This window comes from Ochotona princeps, chromosome 33, assembly GCF_030435755.1.
Source record: "Ochotona princeps isolate mOchPri1 chromosome 33, mOchPri1.hap1, whole genome shotgun sequence".
Lineage (NCBI taxonomy): Eukaryota > Metazoa > Chordata > Mammalia > Lagomorpha > Ochotonidae > Ochotona > Ochotona princeps.
This window is the reverse complement of record NC_080864.1, coordinates 807,257-831,852: the sequence shown is the minus strand read 5'-3', so window position 1 is coordinate 831,852 and position 24,596 is coordinate 807,257. Positions and strand designations below refer to the sequence as shown.

Below are 24,596 nucleotides of genomic sequence, written 5' to 3'. Positions count from 1 at the left end.
GAAGTGAGGCAGGCAGGGGGAAAAGGCAGCTTATTCAGCACCAGCCAGCTAGGGCATGCGCAAAGCTGGGATTTGAACTCTAGGCTGCACACTGGTTCCGCCTCTGCAGCTTTTTACACGAGGTACTGGCTCTGTTGGCTCGTTTCTACCTCACGTGCCCGGAATGCCAGCTCCACGAGCGAATTCGCCCGTTCGAATTGCGTCCACTTTGCAAAAATGGTGAAAATGGAACAGCAGTCTTCCGCGCAGGCGCGGCCACAAGGCTCTAGTCCGGCTCCACCCCCTCCTCCCGGCACCGCCCACCATGCGGTGTGATTGGTCGTCGCTGATGATTGACGGAAAGCCCGCGCAGGCGGCCTATTGGCTTCCGCCGCCGCTCCCTACGCCTATTGGCTTAGGAGGTCGGAGTGACGGTGACGCTAGCCATTGGGAACGGGGGAAGGCGGGACCGAAGGGCAGTCAAATTTTGCGCGCGCATCTCCCGGCGTCGTCATGGCGGCCTTTCGTGACATCGAGGAGGTCAGTCAGGGCCTGCTGAGCTTGCTGGGCGCCAACAGGGCGGCGGCGTTACAGCGGCGGCTGCTGGGCCGCCACGAGCAGCTGCTGGACCGGCTGCTGGAGAAGCAGGAGGCCGGGGAGCAGCAGGTTCGAGGTGAGACCGGAGCCGGACGGGGGGCGGGACGGGGGCTTGGGGTGGCCCTGTGTGGGGTGCAGGGGACGGGACGTCGGGCTAGGGGTGGTGCTGTGTGGGGTGCAGGGGACGTGGGGCTTGGGGTGGTGCTGTGTGGGGTGCAGGGGACATGGTGCTTGGGGTGGCCCTGTGTGGGGTGCAGGGGACGGGATGTGGGGGCTTGGGGTGACCCTGTGTGGGGTGCAAAGATGGGACGTGGGTTTGGGGTGACCCTGTGTGGGTACAGGGGCGGGACGTGGGCTTGGGGTGACCCTGTGTGGGGTGCAAAGATGGGACGTGGGTTTGGGGTGACCCTGTGTGGGTACAGGGGCGGGACGTGGGTTTGGGGTGACCCTGTGTGGGGTGCAAAGATGGGACGTGGGTTTGGGGTGACCCTGTGTGGGGTGCAAAGATGGGACGTGGGTTTGGGGTGACCCTGTGTGGGGTGCAAAGATGGGACGTGGGTTTGGGGTGACCCTGTGTGGGTACAGGGGCGGGACGTGGGCCATTGGGGCTGGGGTAAGGGCTGGCCCTGTGTGGGGTGCAGGTGACAGGACGTGGGCCATGGTGTTTCGGCAGGGCGCTGGGAACGGGGAGAGCTGGGAGGGGGCTCCGCGAGGCTGTGTGCGTGGGGTGGTCGTGCTGTGGGTGGGAATTGGTGGAGAATGCCACTGCTGTCCTTGTCGGGGGTGGCGGGGCTGTCATCAGATCTACACACCTCTGGAGCCCTGCGGGAAAATGGAACTAATAAGATGCGTTGGACCGACGCCGACTGCTGGGGCTTGCAGATGCAGGACCAAGCAGTGCAGCCATAGCGTAACATGCAGCCGCCCCACCTCAGACGGAACTCATCCGTCTCCTTGGCGCCCACATTCCCCTGCCGGCACCAGCCGTAGTGTTTGCCAACAGCCAGGAATTAGCCCAGGTTCCCAGGGCGGGGGTCTGGGAGCTGGCACTGCAGGCACCCCTAGGGGGGTCTGCCTCCGTGGAAAGCTGGAGTTGGGGGGTCAGAGCCAGGAGCCACACCTAGACCCTGGGATGGGAGATGTGGGTGTGTGCCGCTGGTCCCAGCGTGCTAAGGTGGCGTGCATGCGTGGACCACGGGCAGGTCTCCTGGGCCGTGCGTGCCCGTGACGCCTCCAGGCGTGGCCCGGTCCCAAGCCTCAGGGCGCTCAGATGAACTTGGCTGTGGAAAGACAGGGATGATTCCGGGTACCGCTTCTCCAGGGTCCCCCACAGCAAGCAACAAGGGAGATTCCATGTCCATCGAGCCCCTCTCCCAGCATCCCGGGAAGCAGGCAGCCGAGGAATGCCGATGTGCCCACCGGCTACCTGCTCCAGTTGCTCTGTTGCTTGGCAGCTGTCCCAGGCTTTCCCCAGATGCCACGTGGCACAATGTGGCACCGGTGTGCGCAGCATTGCTCGGTCCCCTGCGCGGGGCTCCAGCACGTCCCCCAACCCCTGCCTTGTGTGCTCTGTGATTGGCCCCAGCTGGGGGGTCGCGGAAGGAGTGGTCAGGCGGCTGTGGCCAGCTGTGACCTCTGCCACGGTGTTCCAAGGCAGCTCTGGGCTCGAGGGCTTAGATGCCTAGGGACAGCGAGGGACAGTGGAGGGCTGCGGTTGCCCTTGTGGGGTGGACAGGAACTTGGGGACCCAGGGAGCAAGTTTTGGAAGTGGGGGTTGGTGGCAGCTGAGGACTGGGGTGGGGGCCATCCCAGGTGTGATTTCCCCGGCCGCCCCCTTCTTCCTCCCTGGCTCCCCATCTCTGCTCAAGGTTTGCAGGGAGGAAGCCAGCACTGGAATGTAGCAGTGAGCTTGTGCTTGGGGTCAGTGCTGCCCTCGGGGCTGCCCGGGTTGCAAGCAGCGGCTTAGCATGCTGTGCCACTGTCCTTATGTCCCCCCACAACCCCCTGCATGGTGCACAAAGTTCACTGGGCAGGGGCAGTGGGAAGGCCATAGCAGACCCAGAGACCCCCAGCCTATGCCATGAGACCCTCGGGAGCCAGGGTCTCTTCCCACGCGCCCCCGCAGAGATCCTGGCCGCGGAGCAGAAGGTGGCGCAGAGCTTGCTGGACGCCAAGGAGCGCACGCACCAGGGTGGCACCGAGCTGCAGCAGCTGGAGGCCGAGCTGCACAGGGCGGCCGCCGAGGATGGGCAGCTGCAGGCCGACCTGCTATATCCTTGCTGAGCATGTGTGTGCGGGTGTGCGGGCCAGCCCCCAGCTCCTTCCTCTACCCCCAGTCCTTAACTCCCGGCCACCCAGCTCAGCCAGCAGCTGCAGGAGCTCCGGGAGCTGGAGGCTGAGCTCCACAGGCAGGAGCAGGAGGTGGACGAGGACACCACCGTGGCCATCCCGTCTGCCGTGTAGGTGCCGCGAGTATGCGTGCGCGCTGCTGACTGGGGCCGCGTGGGTTAGCCCTGCAGCGCTGTAACTATGTGTTCTCTCTCTCTCTCCGTCTCTCTCTCTCTCTCTCTCTCGTGTCTTCCCGTTCAGGTATGTGGCCCAGCTCTACCGCCAAAGTAGCAAGATTGAGTGGGATTATGAATGTGAGCCGGGAGTGGTCAAAGGCAGTATCCTTTGGTAGGATGGTGCTGGCAGGGCCAGCCCTGGGGTGCTGAGCGCACGTGGTCTCAGGGCCATCGTGCAGTGTGTGTGGCTGCTGCCCGGGACAACCACCTGCCTGTCTCCCTGCTGGAGTGAGCCCAGGGCTGGCTGGCTCTGGGCTAGGGTGGGGGGGGGTGGCTGAGGGGGTGGGGGGTGCCATGCCGGCCTCGTGGTCTTCCTTACCTGAGCCCCCCTCCAGTCCATTATGGCCCCAGCGTGGCGCAGCCCATCCACTTGGATAGCACGCAGCTCTCCAAGAAATTCATCAGTGATTACCTATGGGGCTTAGTGGACACCTCGTGGTAGCCGTGGCCTGGGCACGGGTCCATGATGCCCACCCCCTCCCCGGCCCGTCATTGGCTTCGTTTGTCTCTGCCACCCCGGAAGTGCCAAGCCCATGTGACATTACGGGGAGCTGGAAGAGGCTGGCCGCCACTCAGCCCCGGGCCGCATCAGTGCCAGCCCCGCAGCGTGTGTGTGGGGGGGGCCTGCACGTGTGTCCCAGCCTCCCCTGCCCGACCCACCCTGCAGCCGCTGTTTTTCTATAAACGCACCTGTCATGTGAGACTTGTAGAAGAGTCCTGGAAAGGCAAGGGAGTCCCCCCGCCGTCATTTGTGGAGTTGGGGTTGTGATCCCTGGAGCCTTGGCAGCCGTTCTGTGCCGGGGAAGCGAAGCCTGGCCCACCCTCACGTGTGGGCAGCGGGAGTGACCGGCAGGTGCAGCCCTGAACTCTGAGTGTCGGCCTGTGGAGGTCACAGGGAAGGGGTTTCCTCCTGCTACGAGTCGGCAGACGCCCTCCACTGACTGGGGGCCTAGCTTCCAGCCCCCTCTCGGCCACCAGAGGGCTTGGGGTGGTAAAGGGGGACCTTCCTGCCTAAGGAAAGGGGCCGGGGAGTGTGAATGGCCGGATACAGCCGTGCCTGAAGCTGGCCACTAGCAGGGACGTGGGCTTAGCCTCTGCCGCCGCATGGCCACAAGCCTCTGGTCTCCTGTCTTTAGGGGCCGACCCCAGACTTGCGGCAAAGGGGTCCCGCCAAGCCTCGCTCGTGGCTGTCACCCACGGCCCCCTCCCGATGGCTTCCTGGGCACTGCCCCCACACCCCACCAAGCCTTGCTCACAGCCCAGGCCTGGCTGCTCCAGGCATGCACATGAGCAGGCCCGGCTTCTCCCTGAAGGAGTGGGCGCAGAGGACCCAGGCGGCCTCGCCCCCACACCACCAGGCCTGTTTCCCCATGCTGTGTTCCCCACCCCAGGGCAGGCCCAGCACCCTCAGCCACCCAGTCAGTGGGCTGGGCAGGGCCCGGCCGCCAAGGGTCCCTGCATGCCTGGGCCCTGACTCAGCCTGGTGCTGGCAGCTGCCCAGGACAGCCGGGGGCCCCGCGGCCTGCAGCTCCCAGCCTACGCTCCGTCCTCGGGGCGGGGGTAGGTTCTGGAAGGCTGGCCAGGGGCTTCCGTACCCTGAATCCCACCTCCCATTCCGGCTTCCTGCCTGGGACACAGGCCATTCCCAGGAGGCCCCTGTCGCCCACCGGGGCACACCCAGATGGAGTCTGGCCGTGACGGTTTCCACAGGGACGGTCAAGCCAGGTGGGCACACGACCCTGGGAGATCTCGTCAGCTGGCCAACCTCGCATGTAGGAAGTGCCCCGGATGAGGCTGGACGCAGGGCTGTACTGGGCGGGGCGGCTAGAAGCCAGCAGGACCCACACATTGCCGCCTTGCTTCCCAGAGACCTCTGTGGGGTGGGACAGGACCCACGGCCACTCAGCTGTGCCCTGCGCCTGCACTCACTGCCCGCTGTCAGGGGCCGGAGTCCTGGGGTGCCAGGCTGGCTCCCTGGGAAGACGCGCACACCAGGGGCATCACTGAGGCATGGGGGATCCAGAAATGGGGCTGGGTGGAGGGCTTGCCCTCCTGGCCTGGTCTGAATGAATCCGTTTGTTTGGGCTGGAAACAATACAGCCCTGGGTATGTGTCATGGGGTGGCAGGCAGCCAGCCAGGGTTACTGCTGGGGCAGGCCCCACCATGCCCACCCGGACGAGAGCTGCCGTCCATGCTGGGCTCACAGGGCAGTGCCTGAAGGGGACAGTTGTCCTCTGTCCTCACTGCCCCCAGGGTCTTCTGGACGCACAGGGCGAGTGCCAAGATGGGGGGGGCGCTGCTGGAAGGGGAGGTGAGGGTGGCTCGGCCTCCTGGGGGTTCTGCCCAGTGGGTGCTGTGACCTGGTGGGACTCAGTACTCCTTTCCCTGTCCGTTACATCATCGTGGTGGGAAGTCCCTGACGACCGGGGACGGGGAGCTGACCCAGGGGGTTGGGTGGGTTGGTCCCTGGCAGCTGCAGGGCAAGGCAGGCCCTCCCCTCCTGCCCGCAGGCTCCAGGCTGGCTAGCCACAGACAGCTGGGTTTGCTCAGCAGAGACAGCAGGGGACACCCCAGGCTGGGGTGGGTGAGGGGCTGGGGAGCAGCTGCCCGGCCCTAGGAGCCAGCTGTGCCCAGCCTTGTGCCCCGGGAGTGGGGACTGGTCATCTGCCAGCAGCTTCCGTCCTCTGGGGACACCTGTCCTGGCCGGAGGACACTCCGACCTGGCCGGGCGCCATGGCATCATTGCCCAGGCCCCACGCCGTCCCCTCTGCCGCACAGTTGGGCACGCACTCGGGCCATGAAGCAATCATCGACCTTGTCCACTAACCCTGTCCACTCCCCGGGGTGTTCTGGACGCTTCCCAAGCCAGGTCGCAGGAAGAAGGGTGCTCGCGCCTCCCTGTGGCCACGGGAGGGATAGCAGCGTCCCCCAAGTTCCCCAGGCAGGCACTGTCACCCCTCTTTCTGCTGCCCTCAGCCCTGGGTGTCCCATACCCCCAAGGAACTCTGGGCCGTGAGGGAGCAGGGTCCTGGGACCTAGAACCTGCCTGGCCTCGCGTGCCTGGTCTGAGCCCAGTGGCCCTGACCAGTCACAGGAGCTGGGGACATATGTGAACCCCAATTCTGCTCTCCAAGGACCTCTCGGGGGAGCCTGGGGTTTAGCCTGGTGGGAGTGGCAGACATCCACACCACCATTGCCACCACGTCCTCTGGCTGGCTCCCCTGCTCGCCTGGTGAGCACACACAGCAACACCTCTGGCTTGTTCGGGGTGTCACGGGTCAGCATGGCTCCCAGCCTCCCTGGGGTGGGCTGCGTGGTAGCAGCTGGTCGAAGCCCCTTTGAAGCTAGCACACACCTACGCCCTGACGCCCTGGGCGGCCATGTGTCCGGCTGAGCCCGTGCTGCGCATGGCGTACCCACAGCAGTGGGACTGACCTGCAGCACCACGAGTCCCCACAGCCCCCCAGCCCTTTTCTGTGGCTCTCCACTGTGGCGTCCTAATGAGTGGGCTGTGGGTTTCACCTTTGGCTTTGTTTTTCATTGTAATTTGTTCCTGTATTTGAAAAGCAGGAGAGACGTAAAGATCTTGCGGCTTGTTGGTTCACTCCTTCCCACCGCAGAGTGGCCGGGGACAGGGACCCCGCCCGAGCCACGGAGGGCCTGGGTCTCCAGCTCTGTGGCAGGGAGCCAGGCCCCTGCCGGCCTCCTCAGCTGTGCGTGTGTGCTGGGACGCGGTGCGATGGCTCAGGGGCTAAATCCTCACCTTGTACACGCCAGCGTCCAATAGGGGTGCCAGTTTGTGTCCCAGCTGCTCCACTTCCCACCCAGCTCCCTGCCTTGGGACCCTGTGCCTGCGTGGGAGACCCGGAAGAGGCTCCTGGCTTCAGATTGGCCCAGCTCTGGCCACTGCGGCCCCTTTGGGGAGTGAACCAGCAGATGGTAGGTCTTCCTCTCTGTGTCTCCTCTGTAAATCTGCCTTTCCCACTAAGATCAGTCAGTCTTTGAGAGGAAGCGGAGAGGCTGGGAGGGACGTTCCAGTCCGGGGTCCTGGAGTCGGGCGGTGGCTCCGCCCGCTGTGCCCAATGACGTGGCCGGCCAGGGGGGACTTTGCTCCTGGAACTCCTCTGACTGCTGGGTCGGCAGGGGGTGTGATGAAACTCCAGGCTCGCTGAGCAAGTGAGCAATAAAACAGACCTCAGTAGCATCAAGTCCCCGGGGCTGGGGGCCGACAGAACGCCACCGCAGGTGTAACCCGATCATTTATCGGACAAGGCACCTTCCAGGCTGTAAAACGTTCCGTACAATGCTTTACGCAAAGGCCATGCCATGCACGCACACCGCGCACGGGTTGCTTCCCCTACAAAAACCGCATTCTCTCATGCCAAGCTACATTGCCCGCCCCCCGTGCCGCCGGACACAGGCAGCAGGAGCCGCCAGCATCTGCAAAAATAAATAGATCTTCTTTTTATAGATATGTACATGGGACGAGCATCTCTCCAAAGTGCCAAACTCGACGGGGAGGGGTTATGTACATGAGCGGCTGGGGCGGCAGTGTGGGCTTCTCCAAGCAGTGAGGGATGGCTGCTGTGGACACGCCCCGTGGGCCTGGGCTGGAGTTCTGCTGGACGCAAAGCTGGAGCGCCACGCACGGCCAGCCAACCCGCCGCCCGTCCGCCAGTCAGCGTTCCACAGGAAACAGTGCAAAATGGGTGCGCGCACACACACACACACAGGTCAGCAGGCTCTGGGGTGCAGGCTGCACGTGCAAGGTAGCCGGATGTTTCAGGCACTTCATGAACCATTAAGGGCTACTGGTAGTGACTCGGGGTCCCCTGGCTCCGAGGACACGAGAGGCGGACCCTGAGGTTGACCCTCATGTGGGACGGGCGAGGTCAGTGCAGGGCCGGCACGCCTGGCCTTGGCCGGCCCACTTGTGTCCAGAAAGTGTCCTGCCCGCCACAGCGAATGCGTCTTGGTGGGCACCAGCAGCGCCTTCTGCCTCCCGGATGAATAAATATATAACACACAGCCCGGGTGGGCAGGCGGCCGCGGGCACTCAAGGTCAAGGGCGTGCAAACTGTCCTCGGTCGCGCCGGTGTCCAGTAGCGGTGGAATCCAGCGCGGTGGGGCGGCTCAGGCCACGTCATCCTCCATGCTGACCATCTGACGCTGCCGGACAGCGGAGCCATCAGGCCAGGGGCTCAGTCGCGTTCCCCCAAGCCCGAGGCGGGGCGTTCCCCTGCCGTGGGCGCCCACCGCGGCCGCCCGTGCCCGCACTCACCGACGGGTACGTGTAGCCGTCCTGGCTGCGGCATATGTGCACCTCGTCCTCGGTGGTCTTCTGGTACACGGGGTTGTCGAAGTTGATGCTGTTGATATTCCGCAGCCGCCAGTTCTTCCAGACCAGGACGGCTCCAAGGCCCAGCAGGCCCAGCAGCGCTGCGCGGGGTGGGGAGGGACGGGGTCAGGACAGTGGGGGCCAACGCATGAACCCCTCTTCTGGTTGTCACTTTGTCCCCTGCCAGTGCCCGTGGGGACTGCAGAGCTGCAAGGAGCGGCTGTGGGCAGGGCAGCGCGTGGCCACTTACCGAGGGGCAGGACAACGGACAGAGCCCCCACGCGCCTGGGCCTCCCCTCGCTGCCTTGGCTGTCCAGGCTGTTGAGGGCTGCGGACAGGAGAGAGGCTCAGGGGAGGCAGACGGCCCACTCCCGCCCAGAGGAGGACACCACGCACGCGGGGTCACGGGCCGGCTGGCTGGCTGGTCTGGGGGCAGGTTGCCCTCTGCGTCTGCCGGCCGTCCGTGCCAGAACAGTTCTTAGCAGGTGGCTTAGTGTCGGCATAGGACACACACACAGCAGAGTGAGCTCCCACCTGCTGCTGCGCTCCCCAAATGGCTGCGACAGGCAGGGGACAGGACCGTAGGGACCAAGGCTGGGACTGGAAGAGAGGCGGTCCCAGGAGACGTAGCCAGTGCGTCAGATCCCGCCCCCAAGGAGGTTGAAATGTCACAGTCACTGCAGAGTAAGGATGACCCCAGCCCTCCATGTGCAAGGCCCTGCCTTGTCGGCCCTGACCTGGGCACAGGTTCCTGGCGGAGCTGGGCCAGCCCCACAGCGTGTGGACTGGAGCTTCCTAGAGAGGCAGCAGCTGATGGCCCCAAATCCTTGCTGCCACCCATGGGGGGACCCAGCCCTCCCCACTGGGGAGGGGGCTCTCTGCTCTCCCTTTTCAATAAACATAGTTTTTAAAAACTGCTGCAGAAGCGACATCAGGCCCCCACCCCTGCGGGCGCTGGGCATTGGACCCGTTTTACAGAGAGGCAAATTGAGGCTGTGAAAGTTACAACAGCTGGAATCAGAGCTGATTTGCAAAGGAGATTCCGCCAGGGAGCTGGGCTGACGCAGGCCTTACCTTGCTGGGAGACGGTGACTGTGTCCACAGTGCCGAGCCCACGGAAGGACGTGGGCCGCTGTGCAGTGGTTGCAGGCGGCCGGCTGCCCGGGCTCTGCTCTGGCCCCAGGGCCGTGGACCTGGCTGTCGGCGTCCCCAGGGGGGTGGTGGTCATGGCGGCCTCAGATTCTGGAAGAAACAGAACAGGGTTGGTCCGGGCTTGGCAGGGAGACCCCAGCCTGGGAGTGTCCGCGGGCCAGGACGCCCACCACAGACTCCTAAGCTGGGGGGCTCCTGGGGGTGGGGTTCCTGGAGGTCGTGACCGGGAATGGAGGGCCCCCCACCTCCCCAGCACAAAGACGGGGGCAGGGATGGGCCTTCCTGCCTTCCAGAAGCAAGAACCAAGTTGTGTGGGGGGCAATGGGGTCCTGGGGAGAAGACATGGCCCTGGCACGGGGGGCGGCCCCTCGCTTTCCGCCCGAGTCTAGACCAAGGGAGAGCCGGCTGCGGCCCTGGCTCCTGAGGCTGGCCTGGGGCAGCCCCGGCTGCTGCAGCCATTTGGGGCGTGAAGTAACGGACGGGAATTAAAAATGTACTCATTGTGGGTGACCTCATGTGCCCACTAGACAGGTGAGGCCAAGAGAGGTTCAGCGGCAGGAGGGGCAGAGCCCGGGCCTCACCTGTGACACAGCTCCTCATGTCCTCGGCCAGCGCCATGCCATCGGGACAGGCGCAGGTGAACTTGGGCGAGTGGCCGTTGATCTGTGGGGCTGGCAGGCACAGGTACTGGCAGCCGCCGTAGGGGAGGACCGTCATGTTGCACCAATTGACCCCTGGGGAAGGACGGGAGACGGGGTCATTGGGCAGAAGGAGGTTCTAGAAGCTTCCCGGGCATCGCCGGCCGGGGCGGGGGACAGCGGGTAGGAGTGGAACAGGGCGTCTGGCCCGTGCTTACCGCTCGGCTGTGTGGCGTCGTGGAAGAGGACGATGTCCTCTGGGGACAGCAGGTTCTCGGCCACCAGGTGGACGTCGGAGCCCGTGAGGCGGTTGGCGCTGAAAATGGCTTCATTGATGACGTCAGTCCAGAATACCTTGTCCTGCGTGGGGAGGGCGGGCCAAGGAGACACGGGAGTCCCATTAGACGCCACCTCTCTGTCCCGGCCACGAAGGGACAGTGCCAAGGAGTGTGTTAGGCTGCCACCTGCAGCGCCAGCCTCCCCCTAGGAGCGCCGCTGTGAGCCCTTCTGGGAGAGCAGCGGAGGGCGCCCTGCCACCCGCGTGGGAGACCCCGACGGGGCTCCTGGCTCCTGGTGTGCGGCCTCTCTCGGGGCCTGGGCACCTTCCCAAGTGCATCCTGGCCCCAACAGACTACAAGACCAGGGGCCACACGGGCACCAGGCCTCACCTCGAAGATGGCCAAGGAGAAGGGGTGTGCCAGCCTCTTCTCGTCTTCCAGCACCATCTTCCGGTTACCCCCGTTGACGTCCACGCTGGAGATGGAGTGCAACTTGGAGTCCACCCAGTAGAGGCGGCCGCTGGAAAGATCTAGAAACACACGGGGCGTCATCTGCAGATGCCAGAGGCCCGCAGGAGGACACTTGGAATGACCATGAAAACACCCGAAAAGAGAAGCTCCCGCTCGACCGAAGGATGCAGCAGAGAGAAGTTTCCAGAAAAGCGCGGAAGGTTCTAGAAAGGCAGTTCTGTCCACTCAGGGCACCTACCCAGGGTGATGCCGTTGGGCCACTGGATGTCTTCGGTCACTAACGAGTAGATGTCCACGCCGTTCAGGCCCCCTTTCTGGATCTTGGCAGGGCTCCCCCAGTCCGTCCAGTACATGAAGCTGGCAGGAGGAAGGGGAGGAATCCGTTGGGGCGACGGTCGGAGCTGGGAGCCTGGAGCTCCGTGTGGGTCTCCCGGGAGTTCCCACAGTCACGTCCAAATTCATGCGCGAGAGCTCGTATCGTAGCGTGGCCGTTAAGGCCACATTGCCCACAGGAGCCGGGTCCCGTCTTGGTTGCTCCGCTTCCCATCCAGCTCCCTGCCCATGTGCCTGGAAGGCCACAGAGGACGGCCTGGGTATGGGGGACCAGGATGGCTCCCGGCTTCGGCCGGGAGTGAACCAGCGGGTGGAAGATTCCTCCCTCCCTCCCCCTCTCCGGCTGTTCCCCTCATTCCAACTGGGTACAGGTTTTCCAATCGTGTCAGCACGCGGGTGGCTCCTGCCTGCCTCAGTTTCCCCACATGGCCCCCACCCCATCACCCACCCGTGCACGGGGTCCACCACGATGTCCCTGGGCTTGGAACCTTCCTGCCGCAGCAGCGTCTTCCTCCTGAAGCCCCGGGTGTCGGCCACGGACACGGAGCCCAGCACCGAGTCGGTCCAGTAGATGTTACCGTGGATCCAGTCCAGGGCCAGCCCGTCGGGGGCCTGCAGGTCCCCGCTGATGACCGTGTCGTAGGCGTGGAAGCCATGCGCCTTGTCCATCTGCGCGCTGAGGCGACGAGGGGAAGGGGGTGAGGTGCGTGTCGTCCTCATGGCTGTCCCCTCCCCTGGTGGACGTCACTGTCCCCCACCTGTAGATCTTGCGTTGTGACAGGTCGGACCAGTAGATTCGGTTGCTGGCCACCTCCGTGTCCAGCGCCACCACGTTCTTGAGGTTGGCAATGAGGCTGGTGTACTCGCTGCGGTCCAGCGTCAGCTTCCTCACCTCGTGCCGGTTGGTGAACAAGAGGCAGGCGATGGAGCCTGGGGGGACACGTCACGGAGATGAACGACGACCCACCTGTGACCTCGGGACACACCCGCCGCTGGCCTGGAGGGCGGACCGTGCGGCCCAGGGCGCATGCCTGGACATGCCAACGCCCCAGCACAGGGCCGGGCCAGGACTCAGCTGACCCCATGCCCACCTCCTAGGGACCTCCACTGATGGCCACAGACAGCATTTGGGGTCCCTGCCACCCATGTGGGACACATGGAGCGCACTGCCTGGAACCCAGGTGGCGGAAGCTTACTGGGGCTGCTAACCCTACCACACCCCTCCGGGGTCACCTGCCAGGGACGGAGAAGCCTTGGTCCCCAGCAAGCAGCTGGCCGGGTGACGTCAGGCTGTGCAAAGGGCAGGTGGCGGGGAGGCCCGGGGCTGGCCCGGCGCTCACCCGTGGCCTTGCAGGCTCCGCTGTGGGGGTCCAGCCGGAAGCCTGCCTCACACTCGCACTTGTAGCTGCCCGGCAGGTTCACGCAGAGCTGGCTGCACGCGCTGGGGTCCTCACACTCGTCAATATCTACCAGGCACAGGAAGAGGATGGTTTTGTTTCACATCCAGGAAGGAATACTGTTGGGGACCTAGAGCAACATAATCCAGGAAGGAGCCAGGTCTGTGCCCCGCTGGGCTGGGTGCAGCCTGTTTTCGACGCCCGCCAAACCGATGGGGGAAACCAAGGCACAGCTCAGACTCACCCTCGCAGTGCCGCTGGCCCACCAGGCGGAAGCCGTCGGGACACAGACACTCGTGACCGAGCTTGAGGTCGTTGCAGATGTGGGAGCAGCCGCCATTGTGGTCCTGGCACTCGTTGGTCGCTGCACCAGTGGTGGGGGCGGAGGACACAGCGGTCACTCTCTCCTCCGAGGAAGATGGGGTGCCACCAGGCACGGCCCCCCGTAAGCACCCGCGCCCTGGGGTCTCACCGCACTCTTTGATGGGCTCGTCCGACCAGTCCCGGCAGTCCCTGACCGAGTTGCACACCCTGTCTGCCGGGATGCACTCCCCACTGTGGCACTTGAACTTGCTGGGCCCTTCACACCGCGTCACTGCAAAGAGCCAAAGGGAACGGTGACCAGGCAGCACACCCGGGTCACTCACTGGCAAAAACCCATGGCTGCCACCACCCGCCTTGCACGTCACGCCCGGGCAGGCTTTGCAAAATCACGGCCTGCTGCTGTGGACTCCAATAAAGTTTTATTGGCACACGGTCACGCCCATGCACTTCCGGAAGGTGGTGGCTACCTTGTCCCCCGGGAGACAGACTGTTTATAAGCCAAGGGTTATGCGCGCCCCACCCTCCCCACAGCCTAAAGTAATTACTCCCCAGCTCCATACAATAAAGGCCGTCCACAGAGGCCAGCAGCATGGGACAGCAAGTTCAGGCACCGCCTGCCAAGCAAGGGTTGTTCCGCTTCCCATCCAACTCCCCGCTCAGGTGTCTGGGAAAAGCCGCAGCTCTGGCCGCCCGTGTGGGAGACCCAGGTGGAGCTCCTGGCTCCTGGCTGCACTCTGGCTGTTGGGGGTGCGTGCAGGGAGTGAAGCAGCCGGCAGCCCGTCTCACCCTGGTGGTCCGCAGCCGGGACTTGCCCCGGGGAGGAAGGCGCACCAGGCGGCCAGGGCAGACACTCACCGTTCACGCAGCCGACCTCGTCGCTCATGTCCTTGCAGTCATACTCCTGGTCACACTGGCGGCTGCCATGGACACACGTCCCATCCGAGCACTGGAACTCGTCGGGGCGGCACGTGGGCACGGCTAGAGGGGCACACGGGGCGACACTGTCAGGCAAAGAACGCCTCCATGGAACCTTCCAGAAGACAATTCGTAAGTTTAAAGCTTGCGTGCCATTCTTTTCCTTTTGGTGGGGGAGGACGGTCCTGTGTCCTGCCTGGGACCTGAATTGTCGGCCAGTCCGGCATTTTTGCCCTGTGCGTACCGCCCACCTGCTATTAACCACCTCGGTCAGCATTGCCTAAACGCCACGGGCCGTTGGTGTGATACATGGTGAGGGCATAGCAGGAAACCTGCCTGCCTCCCTTAAAAGCATCAACGTTGAGTCCCGGCAGCTCCACTTCCCACCCAGCTCCCTGCCTGTGGCCTGGGAAAGCAGTGGAGGACGGCCCAAAGCCTTGGGACCCTGCACCCGCGTGGGAGACCCAGGAGAGGCTCCTGACTCCTGGCTTCTGGCTTCAGATCGACTCAGCTCAGCTCCATCCATTGCGGCCACTTGGGGAGTGAACCAGCAGATGGAAATCTTTCTTTCTCTCCATTTTTTTCTTGTAAATGTGCCTTTCCAATAAAATAAGTCTTTTTTAAAAAATTAGTGAATTAAAAAAAATGTTTTACTCTCTGATATTTCACTGGGCAGGGTTAAGTGCCAGCAGCAGTGCCCAGAGAGGCAGACCAGGCAGGGTGATCTGGGGTCCGCAGGACCGAACCCTCACAGCTCCACGCAAGAAGAGCGTGAGCGAGCAGCGGACACAAGTGGTAGCCCTGCATTGTCACAAAACAACAACGAAACACTCCCCAGGGCCCGCCCCTGGACTTTGCACCTGCTGGACGCCCAGCCAAAATACACCTCTTGGGTCAGGCCAAAGCTGGGGCCTGCTACCAGGTCTCCCACGTGAGGGCGGGGGCCACGCGTGAGCAGAGGGCCGCTCTCCTGGCCCCCTCCAGGCACGCCGGGGTGGACCTGCACGCAGCTCACCCCTGCCCTAGCGTTGCCGGCAGGGTCCGAGTGGCCACGGGGCGGTGCGCCGTGCCCAGGGCTCGCCTACCGCAGTCCCGCTCGTCCGAGCCGTCCTTGCAGTCCGTGTCGCGGTCGCAGCGCCAGCTGGCGTGGACACACTCGCCGCTGCTGCAGTGGAACTCCAGGCCGGAGCAGGGGCCGCTGTCCGCCCTGGCCATCGTGTCGCGGCCCCCGCAGCGCTGCGGCCACTCGTCCGAGCCGTCGGCACAGTCGGGGTCGCCGTCGCAGGCCCAGAGCTCGGGGATGCAGCTGGAGCTGTTGCAGCGGAACTGGGCAGGGCCGCACGTGGACACCGGGCAGGACGCCTCGTCCGAGCCGTCGGCACAGTCGCGGTCCCCGTCGCAGGCGAACGTCCGGGAGACGCACTTGCCATCGCCACAGCGGAAGTCGTCCTGCGAGCACGTCCTGGGGGCTGCGGGCACGCGGGTGCCAGGTGGTCAGCGGGCACCTGGGTCCCCGTCGCAGCCCTCCCCACCCCACCGCAGCCCCCAGGGCCCCCCTTACCACAGCCCAGCTCGTCCGAGCTGTTCTCACAGTCCACCTGCCCGTCGCATCTCCAGGACCGAGGGATGCAGCGATTGAGGCGGCCGCCGCAGCTGAAGTCCTCGGGCTTGCAGGTGACCGAGGCTGTGTGACAGACAGACGGGCCGGGGGCACGCGTCAGACCAACGTCCTCCCGCAGAGGCGGGGGTGCAGGGGTGCTGAGCCCCACTCAGGTCCCCGTGGTCCCGGCTTCCTGGGCACCTGCTGCCCGGTGACGGGGACCCGGACGCAGCTCCTGGCTCCTCCCCCAGCCAGGTGTGTGTGTGAGGGACGGCAGGCTGGCCATCAGCATCCCGCCGGCCACTCGGGGCTGCGCTGGGGACACTCACCACAGGTGGCCTGGGACTCGTCGGAGCCGTCGGGGCACTCGGAGCTGCCGTCACACACCCACCGGAAGGAGATGCATGTGCCACTTTGGCACTGGAACTGCCTCCTGCCACAGGCGTGCCCTCCTGCCGGGGACAACGAGGTGAGCGGGGCCTCCTCGGGCCCATCGCCACGCGGCCAGGGACACGCGGGCAGGGACACGCGGGCAGGGGCACGCGGGCAGGGACACGCGGGCAGGGGCACGCGGGCAGGGGCACGCGGGCAGGGACACGCGGGCAGGGACACGCGGGCAGGGGCACGCGGGCAGGGACACGCGGGCAGGGGCACACGGCCAGGGACACGCGGGCAGGGACACGCGGCCAGGGACACGCGGCCAGGGGCACGCGGCCAGGGACACGCGGCCAGGGACCTCCCGCAGGACGCCCAGGTGCAGTCCCAGCTGCTGCACTTCCAGGCCGGCTCGCCCTGTTAAGGGCACCTGGGGCAGCAGCGGGGTGGGGGCGGCCCAGTGGGAGACCCGGATGGAGCCCCTGGGGCCGTGTGCAGTGACCAGTGGGGGGGTCTCAGTCACTCTGCTTCTCAAATGAAATTTGTAAAACGTTTAATTTCCTTGGGGCCCAGTATGGCAGCCTAAGCTCCTCACCTTGCATGCACTGGGAGCCCATAGGGGTGCAGGTTCTAATCCCGGCAGCCCCGCTTCCCCCCAGCTCCCTGCCTGTGGCCTGGGAAAGCAGTGGAGGACGGCCCAGAGCCTTGGGACCCTGCACCCGCGTGGGAGACCCTGAACAGGCTCCTGGCTCCTGGCTTTGGATCAGCTCAGCTCTGGCCGTTGCGGCCACTTGGGGAGTGAGGCAGCAGACGGAAGATCTTCCTCTCTGTCTCTCCTCTCTGTGAACTTGCCCCCAGCGTCCCCAGCCTAGGGGTCCCTCCATCTGGGTCTCCCCGTGGGTGGCGGGGCCCGCGCCTGCTGCCTGCCAGGGTGGCCCGCAGACCCCACAGCCTCAGGCAGCGTCGCCCCAGCACCGGGTCGCCATGGCAACGGCCACCGCGGGAGCCGTGGGTGCTGCAGCCGGCGCGCCTGCCCCGACCCGTAAAGTGGGGCTGCCGTAAAGCGGCACTGCCGTGGAGCGAGCGGGGCGGCCACGGGCGGCACTCGCGCATGCGCCCACGCACAGCGGCCTGGGCGCCATGATGGGACGCCGGGTCGGCACGGGCTGTCCAGCCCTGGACCACTGGGCACCGGGACCCCAGCACCCCAGGACCCCAGGAGCCCCTGGACCCTGCACCCCGGGAACCCCTGGACCCTGCGGTCCCGGGAACCCAGCACCCCTGCACCCCGGGACTCCAGGACCTTAGGTACCCCAGGAGCCTGGAAACCCAGGACACCTGGACCCCTGGACCCCGGGAACCCCAGGACCTTAGGAACCCCAGGACCCCTGCACCCCGTGACCCCGGGACTCTAGGACCCCGGACCCCGGAAACCCAGGACACCTGGACCCCAGGACCCCGGGAACCCCTGGACCCTGCACCCCGGGAACCCCTGGACCCTGCACCCCGGGAACCCCTGGACCCTGCACCCCGGGAACCCAGCACCCCTGCACCCCGGAAACCCAGGACCTTAGGAACCCCAGGACCCCTGCACCCCGTGACCCCGGGACTCTAGGACCCCGGACCCCGGAAACCCAGGACACCTGGACCCCGCGGCCCCGGGACCCCATGACCCCAGGACCTTAGGAACCCCAGGACCCCTGCACCCCGCGACCTCAGGACCTTGCACCCTGGGACCCCAGGACCCCGGGACCCCGGGACCCGGCATGGTGAGTCGAGCCAGGCACTGCAGCTGGGAGACGGAACTGGGGGCGGGCGACGAGTGCGCAGCACCCTGCTGGCCGTTGCCATGGTGACTGGCAGGCACCCCGAGAGCAGGGATGGGGTGCGCCCGTATGTGTGTTAAGGGGGCACGGCTCGGCAGGGCTCCGTGCCATGTCATGGCTTCCGGGGGGCTGTGGTGACCGGCTTCCGGGTGGACGACGTCGTGTGGGTGAACTCCGAGGCCCTGGCACCCCCCAACCCCGGGGCCGGATGTGGAACCCTAAGGCTGAGGGTCCGGGGGTTCGTGTTGGAGAAACGCCCCATTCCTGGAGACTTAGTGAGCCGCATGTGGTTGACACTCAGCATGTACACCTGTGGGCAGCCCTGGCTGTGGGGTGTGGACTGTGGGGGGTGTGTGTTGTGTGTGTGTGTGTTGGGGTGTGGGGTGTGTGTGTTGGGGGGTGTGTTGGGGTGTATGTGTTGGGTGTGTCTGTTGGGGTGTGGGGTGTGTGCTGGGTGTGTGTTGGGGTGTGGGGTGTGTGTTGGGGTGTGGGGTGTGTGTTGGGGTGTGGGGTGTGTGTTGGGGTGTGTGTGTTGGGGTGTATGTGTTGGGTGTGTCTGTGTTGGGGTGTGTGCTGGGTGTCTGTTGGGGTGTGGGGTGTGTGTTGGAGGTGTGTGTTGAGGTTGTGTGTTGGGGTGTGATGGTGTGGGGTGTGTGTTGGGGTGTGTGTTGAGGTTGTGTGTTGGAGGTGTGTGTGTTGGTGTGGGGTGTATGTTGGGGTGTGTGTTGAGGTTGTGTGTTGGGATGTGATGGTGTGGGGTGTGTGTTGGGGTGTGTGTTGGTGTCGGGGTGTGGGTTTGGATTCTGGCATTTGCCCGAGGCCTGGGAAACCTTGGCATTTCTGGGGAGGCAGAGAGGGAGCAGCTGGTGGGTTCCCTCCTACCTGGGGGGCAGGGGCACCCAGAAGCCACGTGGTCGGGGTCTGTCCTGCGGCCACTAACGGGGGGCCTCGAGGCAAGGGACCGAGAGACCCGGGGCCTCAGTGGGCCGCCTCTGCAGTGGGGCCAGCCAGCCCGCTCCGTGAGCTGACACCCTGGGGCCCTGTGCCGCTGTCCAGGCCACGTCCTGGGGAGGCCTCTCGGGGGCCTGCCAGCCACAGGGGGGACCCCTGGGGAGGGCGTCACATGGGTGGGGTCCGTTGTGGCCTGGTCTTCCCCTTCCCGTGGGATCTCCAATCCCAGCAAGTGGCTGACAGACCTGCTCCGTTCCTGGGGCGCCTGGCACCCCCAAAGTGGAGTATCTGCAGAGCTCAGGCCCCTGGCTTAGATTTGACCCCCCTCCCCGGGCATTTGAGGAACCAACCAGGGAATGAAAGAGCTTTCAAATTATAGATGAAAAAAAGTCACAATTACACAAGTGCCCAGATGCCCTGGAAGTGTGGGTGCCGCGGGCACCAGCATGCCTCACTTCTGCTTTCCCCGAAACCCAGTGATCACAGGCCTGGGGAGTGGGGGACCGGCACCTCCCACACCCTGTAGGGTGGAGAGGCGGGTCAGGCTGGGATCAAGGTCCCAAAACCCACAGCCAACAATGGCCCCAGGCAGGGCAGGCCAGCCTCATCCTGGGGAGCCACCCCAGCCCCGGGGCCTTGGGGTCCGTGCACCCCAGGGCTCAGGACACTGGGGATCGGGTGGGGAGCCATGTCCAAAGCAGCCTTGTGGCCCTGGAGGGTGAGCAGGGCAGGGCGGCCCTGGAGGGTGAGCAGGGCAGGGCGGCCCTGGAGGGTGAGCAGGGCAGGGCGGCCCTGGAGGGTGAGCAGGGCAGGGCGGCCCTGGAGGGTGAGCAGGGCAGGGCGGCCCAGGCACCTCGTGGCCGCGGGGCTCCTTTGTGGCCACAGCCCGGGTGGACACCAGGCCAGCAGCTCCCGCCTGGCCACTTCCGTGGAGATCCCGCCCCGCTCCGCGCGCCTCGGCTTCCCATTGGGCGAGGGGAGTGGCCTGAGGCTCGCCTGTTCAGAGCGCGGCCAATGGGGACCAGGGGGCGGGATCGAGGGGGCGGGGCCCGAGGTGGCTGCGCCCATGGGCGCACAAAGCCCGCAGAGGCCACCTCGGGTGCTGCCCACTTCCGGGGAGCCAAGGGAGCCAGGTGACCGGTACTCCCTGAGGGAAGGACTGTGGGTCCACACCCCGCTGCTCCGGGGGTCCCCTGTCTGGGCACCCCATACACCTGTACCCCGCTGCTCCTGCGGGTCCCCTGGCTGGGCACCCCCTGCCTGCGCCCCGCTGTTCCCGGGGGTCCCCTGGCTAGGCATCCCTGTACTCCCCTGCTCCCGGGGGTCCCATGGCTGGGCACCCCCTGCCTGCGCCCCACTGCTCCTGCGGGTCCCCTGGCTGGGCACCCCCTGCCTGCGCCCTGGTGCTCCTGCGGGTCCCCTGGCTGGGCACCCCCTGCCTGCGCCCTGGTGCTCCCGGGGGTCCCCTGGTTGGGTGTCCCTGTACCCTGCTGCTCCTGGGGTACCTCGCTGTGCCCCCCAGTGTCCCCCATCCACGTAAGTCGCAGCAACCCTGCCCGATAAGCAGCGCGTGCCACCTGCCCCTCAAGATCTCAGAGCCCACCTCTCCACACCGACCCCAAAAGGAAGTGACCGGGCGCCCAGGACTTACCTGCAGCCCCGGCAGTGGCCAGGAGCAGGGCGAGGACCCAGCGCGCTGCCCTCATGTCCGCCCCGTGCCCTGGAACCAGTTAGCCAGCCCCCACAGGCGTGACCCGGCACCCAGCTCCCGGAGCTCCGCCGCAGGACTGCACGCGGTCCTGGCCTGAGTTTCAGCTGGAGGCTGGTAGCCGGGGCGGAGCTCCAGTGGGGTGATTTTCCAAAGTCTGCTCCTCCCAGGCCTGGGAGGAGCCTGGAGCAGCCGGCTTAACCCCTGCCGCCCTGCAGGACGCCGGGCAGCTGCTCTCCGGAAACGGGCAGTTTGGTGGCTTATGTGGCCCTGTGCCCTTGGCCGCCAGTCCATGCAAGGGCACGTGTAGGTTGCAGCCCAGCCTGCTCCCCAACACACACAGTGATGCCAGCTTGGGGGGGCACGCCCGGCTCTGACAGAGCTATCGATCGGTTGACCTGAGCCAGGAGCTGAGCAAGCAGCAACGCAACCCAGGGTCTGCTGAAGGGGTGGGGTGGCCAGGGCCCCGCGGCGTCCTGGGGGTGGCCAGTGGCTGTGCCGCCCCCTTCGCGGGCCCCAGAGAGGGGCATGCCCCGAGGAGGAAGGCCATGGCGAGAGGGGCCGGGGAGACGCCCAGAAGGGCCAGGGCCACGGGCAGGAGGGACCCCGCGGCCGACTGGTGTCTTGTTTCTTAGGTTGATTTATTTTGATATGAAGGGCAGATTTACAGAGGGAGAGACAGAGGAAGATCTTCCATCTACTGGTTCACTCCCCAAGTGGCCACAAGGGCCAGAGCTGAGCTGATCCACAGCCAGGACCCAGGAGCCTCCTCCGGGTCTCCCACGCGGGTGCAGGGTCCCAAGGCTTTGGGCCGTCCTCCACTGCTTTCCCAGGCCACAGGCAGGGAGCTGGATGGGAAGCGGGGCCTGGGACGAGACATGGTGTCTGTCTGCGATGCCGGCACCTGCAGGCAGTTCTTTGATGTTGGTTTATTTGAAAGGCAGTGTGACGGGGAGAGATCTCCCGTCTGCTGGTTCGCTCCCAGACGCCTGCCACAGCCAAGGCGGGCCGGCCAGGGCTCGGCCCAGAGCAGCCCTGTTCGCCCCCAGGAAGGCAGTGTGACGGGGGAGGAGAGAGAGCCCAGGCTCGGGCCTCCCCCGCCACCTCTGAGGTGGGCCACGCTGCGCTGCAGCCAGGCCCTCCGGCAGGAGAGCCCCGGGCTCCCGGGACTGAGCACCTTGTCTCTGAAATGTTCTCTGGCTTGTACCTGCGAGGTCCGTGCTGCCCCCAGGGTGCCGAGCAGAGATCTGCAGCCAGAGGTGGACTTGAACCCTGGCCCTCGGACAGGGGACAGAGGGATCGAACTCCTGGGTGCCGGGGTGAGTGTGGCCAGGACTGCCTGCTGGGCTGCAGCCGAGCTACTGGCAGGGCCGAGCCAAGGGCAGGCCTTCCAGAAGGATCTGCAGAAAAGCCCAGGCCGCCCCGTGTGTGCTCCGCGCCTGGGACGCTGTCGGGCCCTGCCAAGCGCTCGGTGAGGGTGTTGAACTCCCTCCTGACCCATCCTGGCCGCTCGCCGTGGCCCAGGGCAGGCAGCAGGAGGGGTGCCCGCCACCGGGGTGGGTGCCAGGCGCCTGGCGTGAGCCCGGGCCGGAGCTGGCAGCTAGGAAGGAGGTGGCCAGATGCGAGGGCTTGCTCGCTCTCGCTCTGTAATTCTGCCTTTCACAGAAATCATTTCTAAAAGAAGATTAATTCATTTTCATTGGAAAGTCAGATATACAGAGAGGAGGAGAGAAGGAGAGGAAGATCCTCCATCCGATGATTCACTCCCCAAGCGTCTGCAACAGCTGGAGCTGAGCCAATCCAAAGCCAGGAGCCAGGAGCCTCTCCCGGGTCTCCCACGCGGGTGCAGGGTCCCCAGGCTTTGGGCCGTCCTCCACTGCTTTCCCAGGTCACAGGAGGGAGCTGGGTGGAAGTGGGGCCACCAGCACCTGCCAGCATCGAACCCAAAGCCGGGCCCCGCCCCTGCAGTCTGGTTTATGACTAATGCATCGGGCAGCTGTGCCCTCCCGCCCCACAGCCCCGCCGCCTGTGTGCCCCCAGGCTGGCCTTAGGGCCTGACGTCAGCAGAGAGGCCTGCGGGCTGGGCCAAGGCTGAGGACCGAGTCATGGTCGCACTGGCCAGCGGCCACGTGTGGGGGCGGCCCCCATGGCGTGTCGCCAAAACCTGCTGCAGCAGGACCTGTGACGGGGAGAGGAGATGGCGGGGGGCGCGTCCAGAGGCAGCGGCTCAGAGCTGCGCAGCTGGGAGAGCCCGGCTCCCGCCTCCGGGCCGGCCCTCGGCCACTGTCCCAGCCCGGCAGCCGGCCGGTGCCAGGGGCCTCTCCGATAAATGAGGGGTTGAGAGAACATTACTAAAGCAATGGAATTAAGAGATGGGCTTCTGGGCCCGGTGCGATGGCCTAGTGGCTAAAGTCCTCACCTTGCACAAGCCAGGATCCCACATGGGCACCGGTTCTAATCCCGGCAGCTCCACTTCCCACCCAGCTCCCTGCCTGTGGCCTGGGAAAGCAGTGGAGGACGGCCCAAAGCCTTGGGACCCTGCACCCGCCTGGGAGACCTGGAAGAGGTTCCAGGTTCCCGGCTTCGGATCAGCTCAGCTCCGGCCATTGCAGCCACTGGGGAGTGAATCATCGGACGGAAGATCTTCCTCTCCGTCTCTCCTCCTCTGTATATCTGACCTTTCGGTAAAAATTAAATTTTATTTTTACTTTTTTTTTGATTTATTTTTATTACCAAGTCAGATATACAGAGAGGAGGAGAGACAGAGAGGAAGATCTTCCATCTGATGATTCACTCCCCAGTGGCTGCAATGGCCGGAGCTGAGCTGATCCAAAGCCGGGAGCCAGGAGCCTCTCCCGGGTCTCCCACGCGGGTGCAGGGTCCCCAGGCTGTGGGCCGTCCTCCACTTCCTTCCCAGGTCGGGAAACAGGACTGCGAAAGTCCGAACTGGTGCCCGTATAATGGGGATTCTGGCGTGTTCAAGGGGAGGACTTTTAGCTGCTATGCTACATGTCAGGCCCTCCTCTTTTAAAATGTTCTGTTTTCGTCTCACTGAAAGGCGGAGCTCAGTCCCCAGCTCCCCAGGTGCTCGCAGCACGCTGGGTCAGGAGGGAGCAGTCGGGGCTCGAGCCCGTGTCCTCGCATCTGCGATGCTGGGGCACGAGTGTCGTGCGGCACTGCGGGCCGGCTGGGCGACCCTCTGCTGGCGCCTGCGGGCTGGGGTCCTGCGGGCACCCCCACCCACCGGTGCCCCGCAGGCGTGGCCAGAGGCCCCGGGACCGGAGCCAGTGTAGGGCGGCGGGCACAGGGCCTGCCCAGTGCCCAGGGCAGCTTGGTCAGCCCGGGACCAGAGAGCGCGTGGATGGATGCGCGAGCCGCATCTCGAGCGCCGCCAAGGAGCCCCATGTGGCGTCCCGGAGTGGGGGAGCGGCCACTTCTCTGGCCCTCAAAGACAAATGGGACGGTCCAGGCCACAGCTGGGTGGGCTGTGCGCCCCGCGGGGGTGCGCCTGCAGCTGCTGATGCCATCAGGTACTGCCCAGCTCTGCGCCCAGTCCCTGCCTGTGGCCGGGAGGGTCGAGGACAGTCGGGGACGCCGCAGCCCGAGGCCCTGCAGGTGGCGGTGGGTTGGAGGCTCGGGCAGGGCGCACGTGATGGGTCAGAAAGGGTTCCAGCTGGCTCCTGTGCTTCCGGGGACCCCACTGTGGGGTCACCCCATTCTCAGGGCGGAGGGAGCTGCGGGAGCGGCCCCTGGAGAGCGGGGACACGCCAGGCACGGGTGTGGTCCTGCTGTTTTGGGGTGCGGCTCTGCTTCCCTGCCCCTGTGCTCTCGGGGCGTTCCCCCCGCGGGCTGGAACAGCCGGAGGCCGCAGCTGCTTTCTGGGGTCCCCGTGCCGTGTGCGCAGGCGTGGCCCCCAGGGCTGTGGTGCCTGGCCCTGTAGCGGGAGGGCCGCCGGCTCGCCCCCCAGCCCAGCACCCGCATCGGGGCCCCGGTAGGAGAGGCGGACACGGGCCGGGGCCGGTCGTGGTTTAATTTATTACTGCTTGACATCCAGTGACAGACATGGCCCAGTACGGGGAGGGGAGGCGCTCATGCAGCCCACGGCCGCGGAGGACAGGCCGGCCCCAGGTCCCCAGGCCCCGCTCGGCG

The 24,596-nt window shown here is 65.6% G+C and overlaps 2 protein-coding genes across 2 annotated transcripts; one reads left to right on the top strand and one right to left on the bottom strand.

The window, feature by feature from the left end:
* Positions 1-449: 449 nt before the first annotated feature.
* Positions 450-3,592, top strand: SPC24 (SPC24 component of NDC80 kinetochore complex). The gene is made up of 5 exons (XM_004595507.2): positions 450-652; positions 2,702-2,846; positions 2,931-3,035; positions 3,166-3,242; positions 3,476-3,592. Exons 1-5 carry the CDS (start codon positions 493-495, stop codon positions 3,580-3,582), a joined length of 594 nt encoding a protein of 197 aa, XP_004595564.1. The 5' UTR covers positions 450-492; the 3' UTR covers positions 3,583-3,592.
* A 4,676-nt stretch (positions 3,593-8,268) lies between these two features.
* On the bottom strand, positions 8,269-20,446 carry LDLR (low density lipoprotein receptor). Its single transcript, XM_004595506.2, has 18 exons — positions 20,391-20,446; positions 15,917-16,039; positions 15,549-15,671; positions 15,073-15,456; positions 13,928-14,050; positions 13,221-13,343; positions 12,993-13,112; positions 12,692-12,817; positions 12,110-12,281; positions 11,800-12,027; positions 11,257-11,375; positions 10,938-11,077; positions 10,488-10,629; positions 10,213-10,365; positions 9,554-9,721; positions 8,730-8,807; positions 8,423-8,580; positions 8,269-8,310 (listed from the first exon to the last, which is right to left on the bottom strand). Exons 1-18 carry the CDS (start codon positions 20,443-20,445, stop codon positions 8,275-8,277), a joined length of 2,571 nt encoding a protein of 856 aa, XP_004595563.2. The 5' UTR covers position 20,446; the 3' UTR covers positions 8,269-8,274.
* Positions 20,447-24,596: the final 4,150 nt, after the last annotated feature.

Coding starts and splice junctions, on each gene's coding strand:
- SPC24 (XM_004595507.2), top strand. CDS start 493: ATGGCGGCCTTTCGTGACATCGAGGAGGTCAGTCAGGGCCTGCTGAGC. Junction 653..2,701: donor CGGGGAGCAGCAGGTTCGAG/GTGAGACCGGAG, acceptor GCGCCCCCGCAG/AGATCCTGGCCGCGGAGCAG. Junction 3,243..3,475: donor GCCGGGAGTGGTCAAAGGCA/GTATCCTTTGGT, acceptor GCCCCCCTCCAG/TCCATTATGGCCCCAGCGTG.
- LDLR (XM_004595506.2), bottom strand. CDS start 20,445: ATGAGGGCAGCGCGCTGGGTCCTCGCCCTGCTCCTGGCCACTGCCGGG. Junction 14,051..15,072: donor CTCGGACGAGCGGGACTGCG/GTAGGCGAGCCC, acceptor GTGCCCCTCTAG/CCGTGCCCACGTGCCGCCCC. Junction 11,078..11,256: donor GCCCAACGGCATCACCCTGG/GTAGGTGCCCTG, acceptor GTGTGTTTCTAG/ATCTTTCCAGCGGCCGCCTC.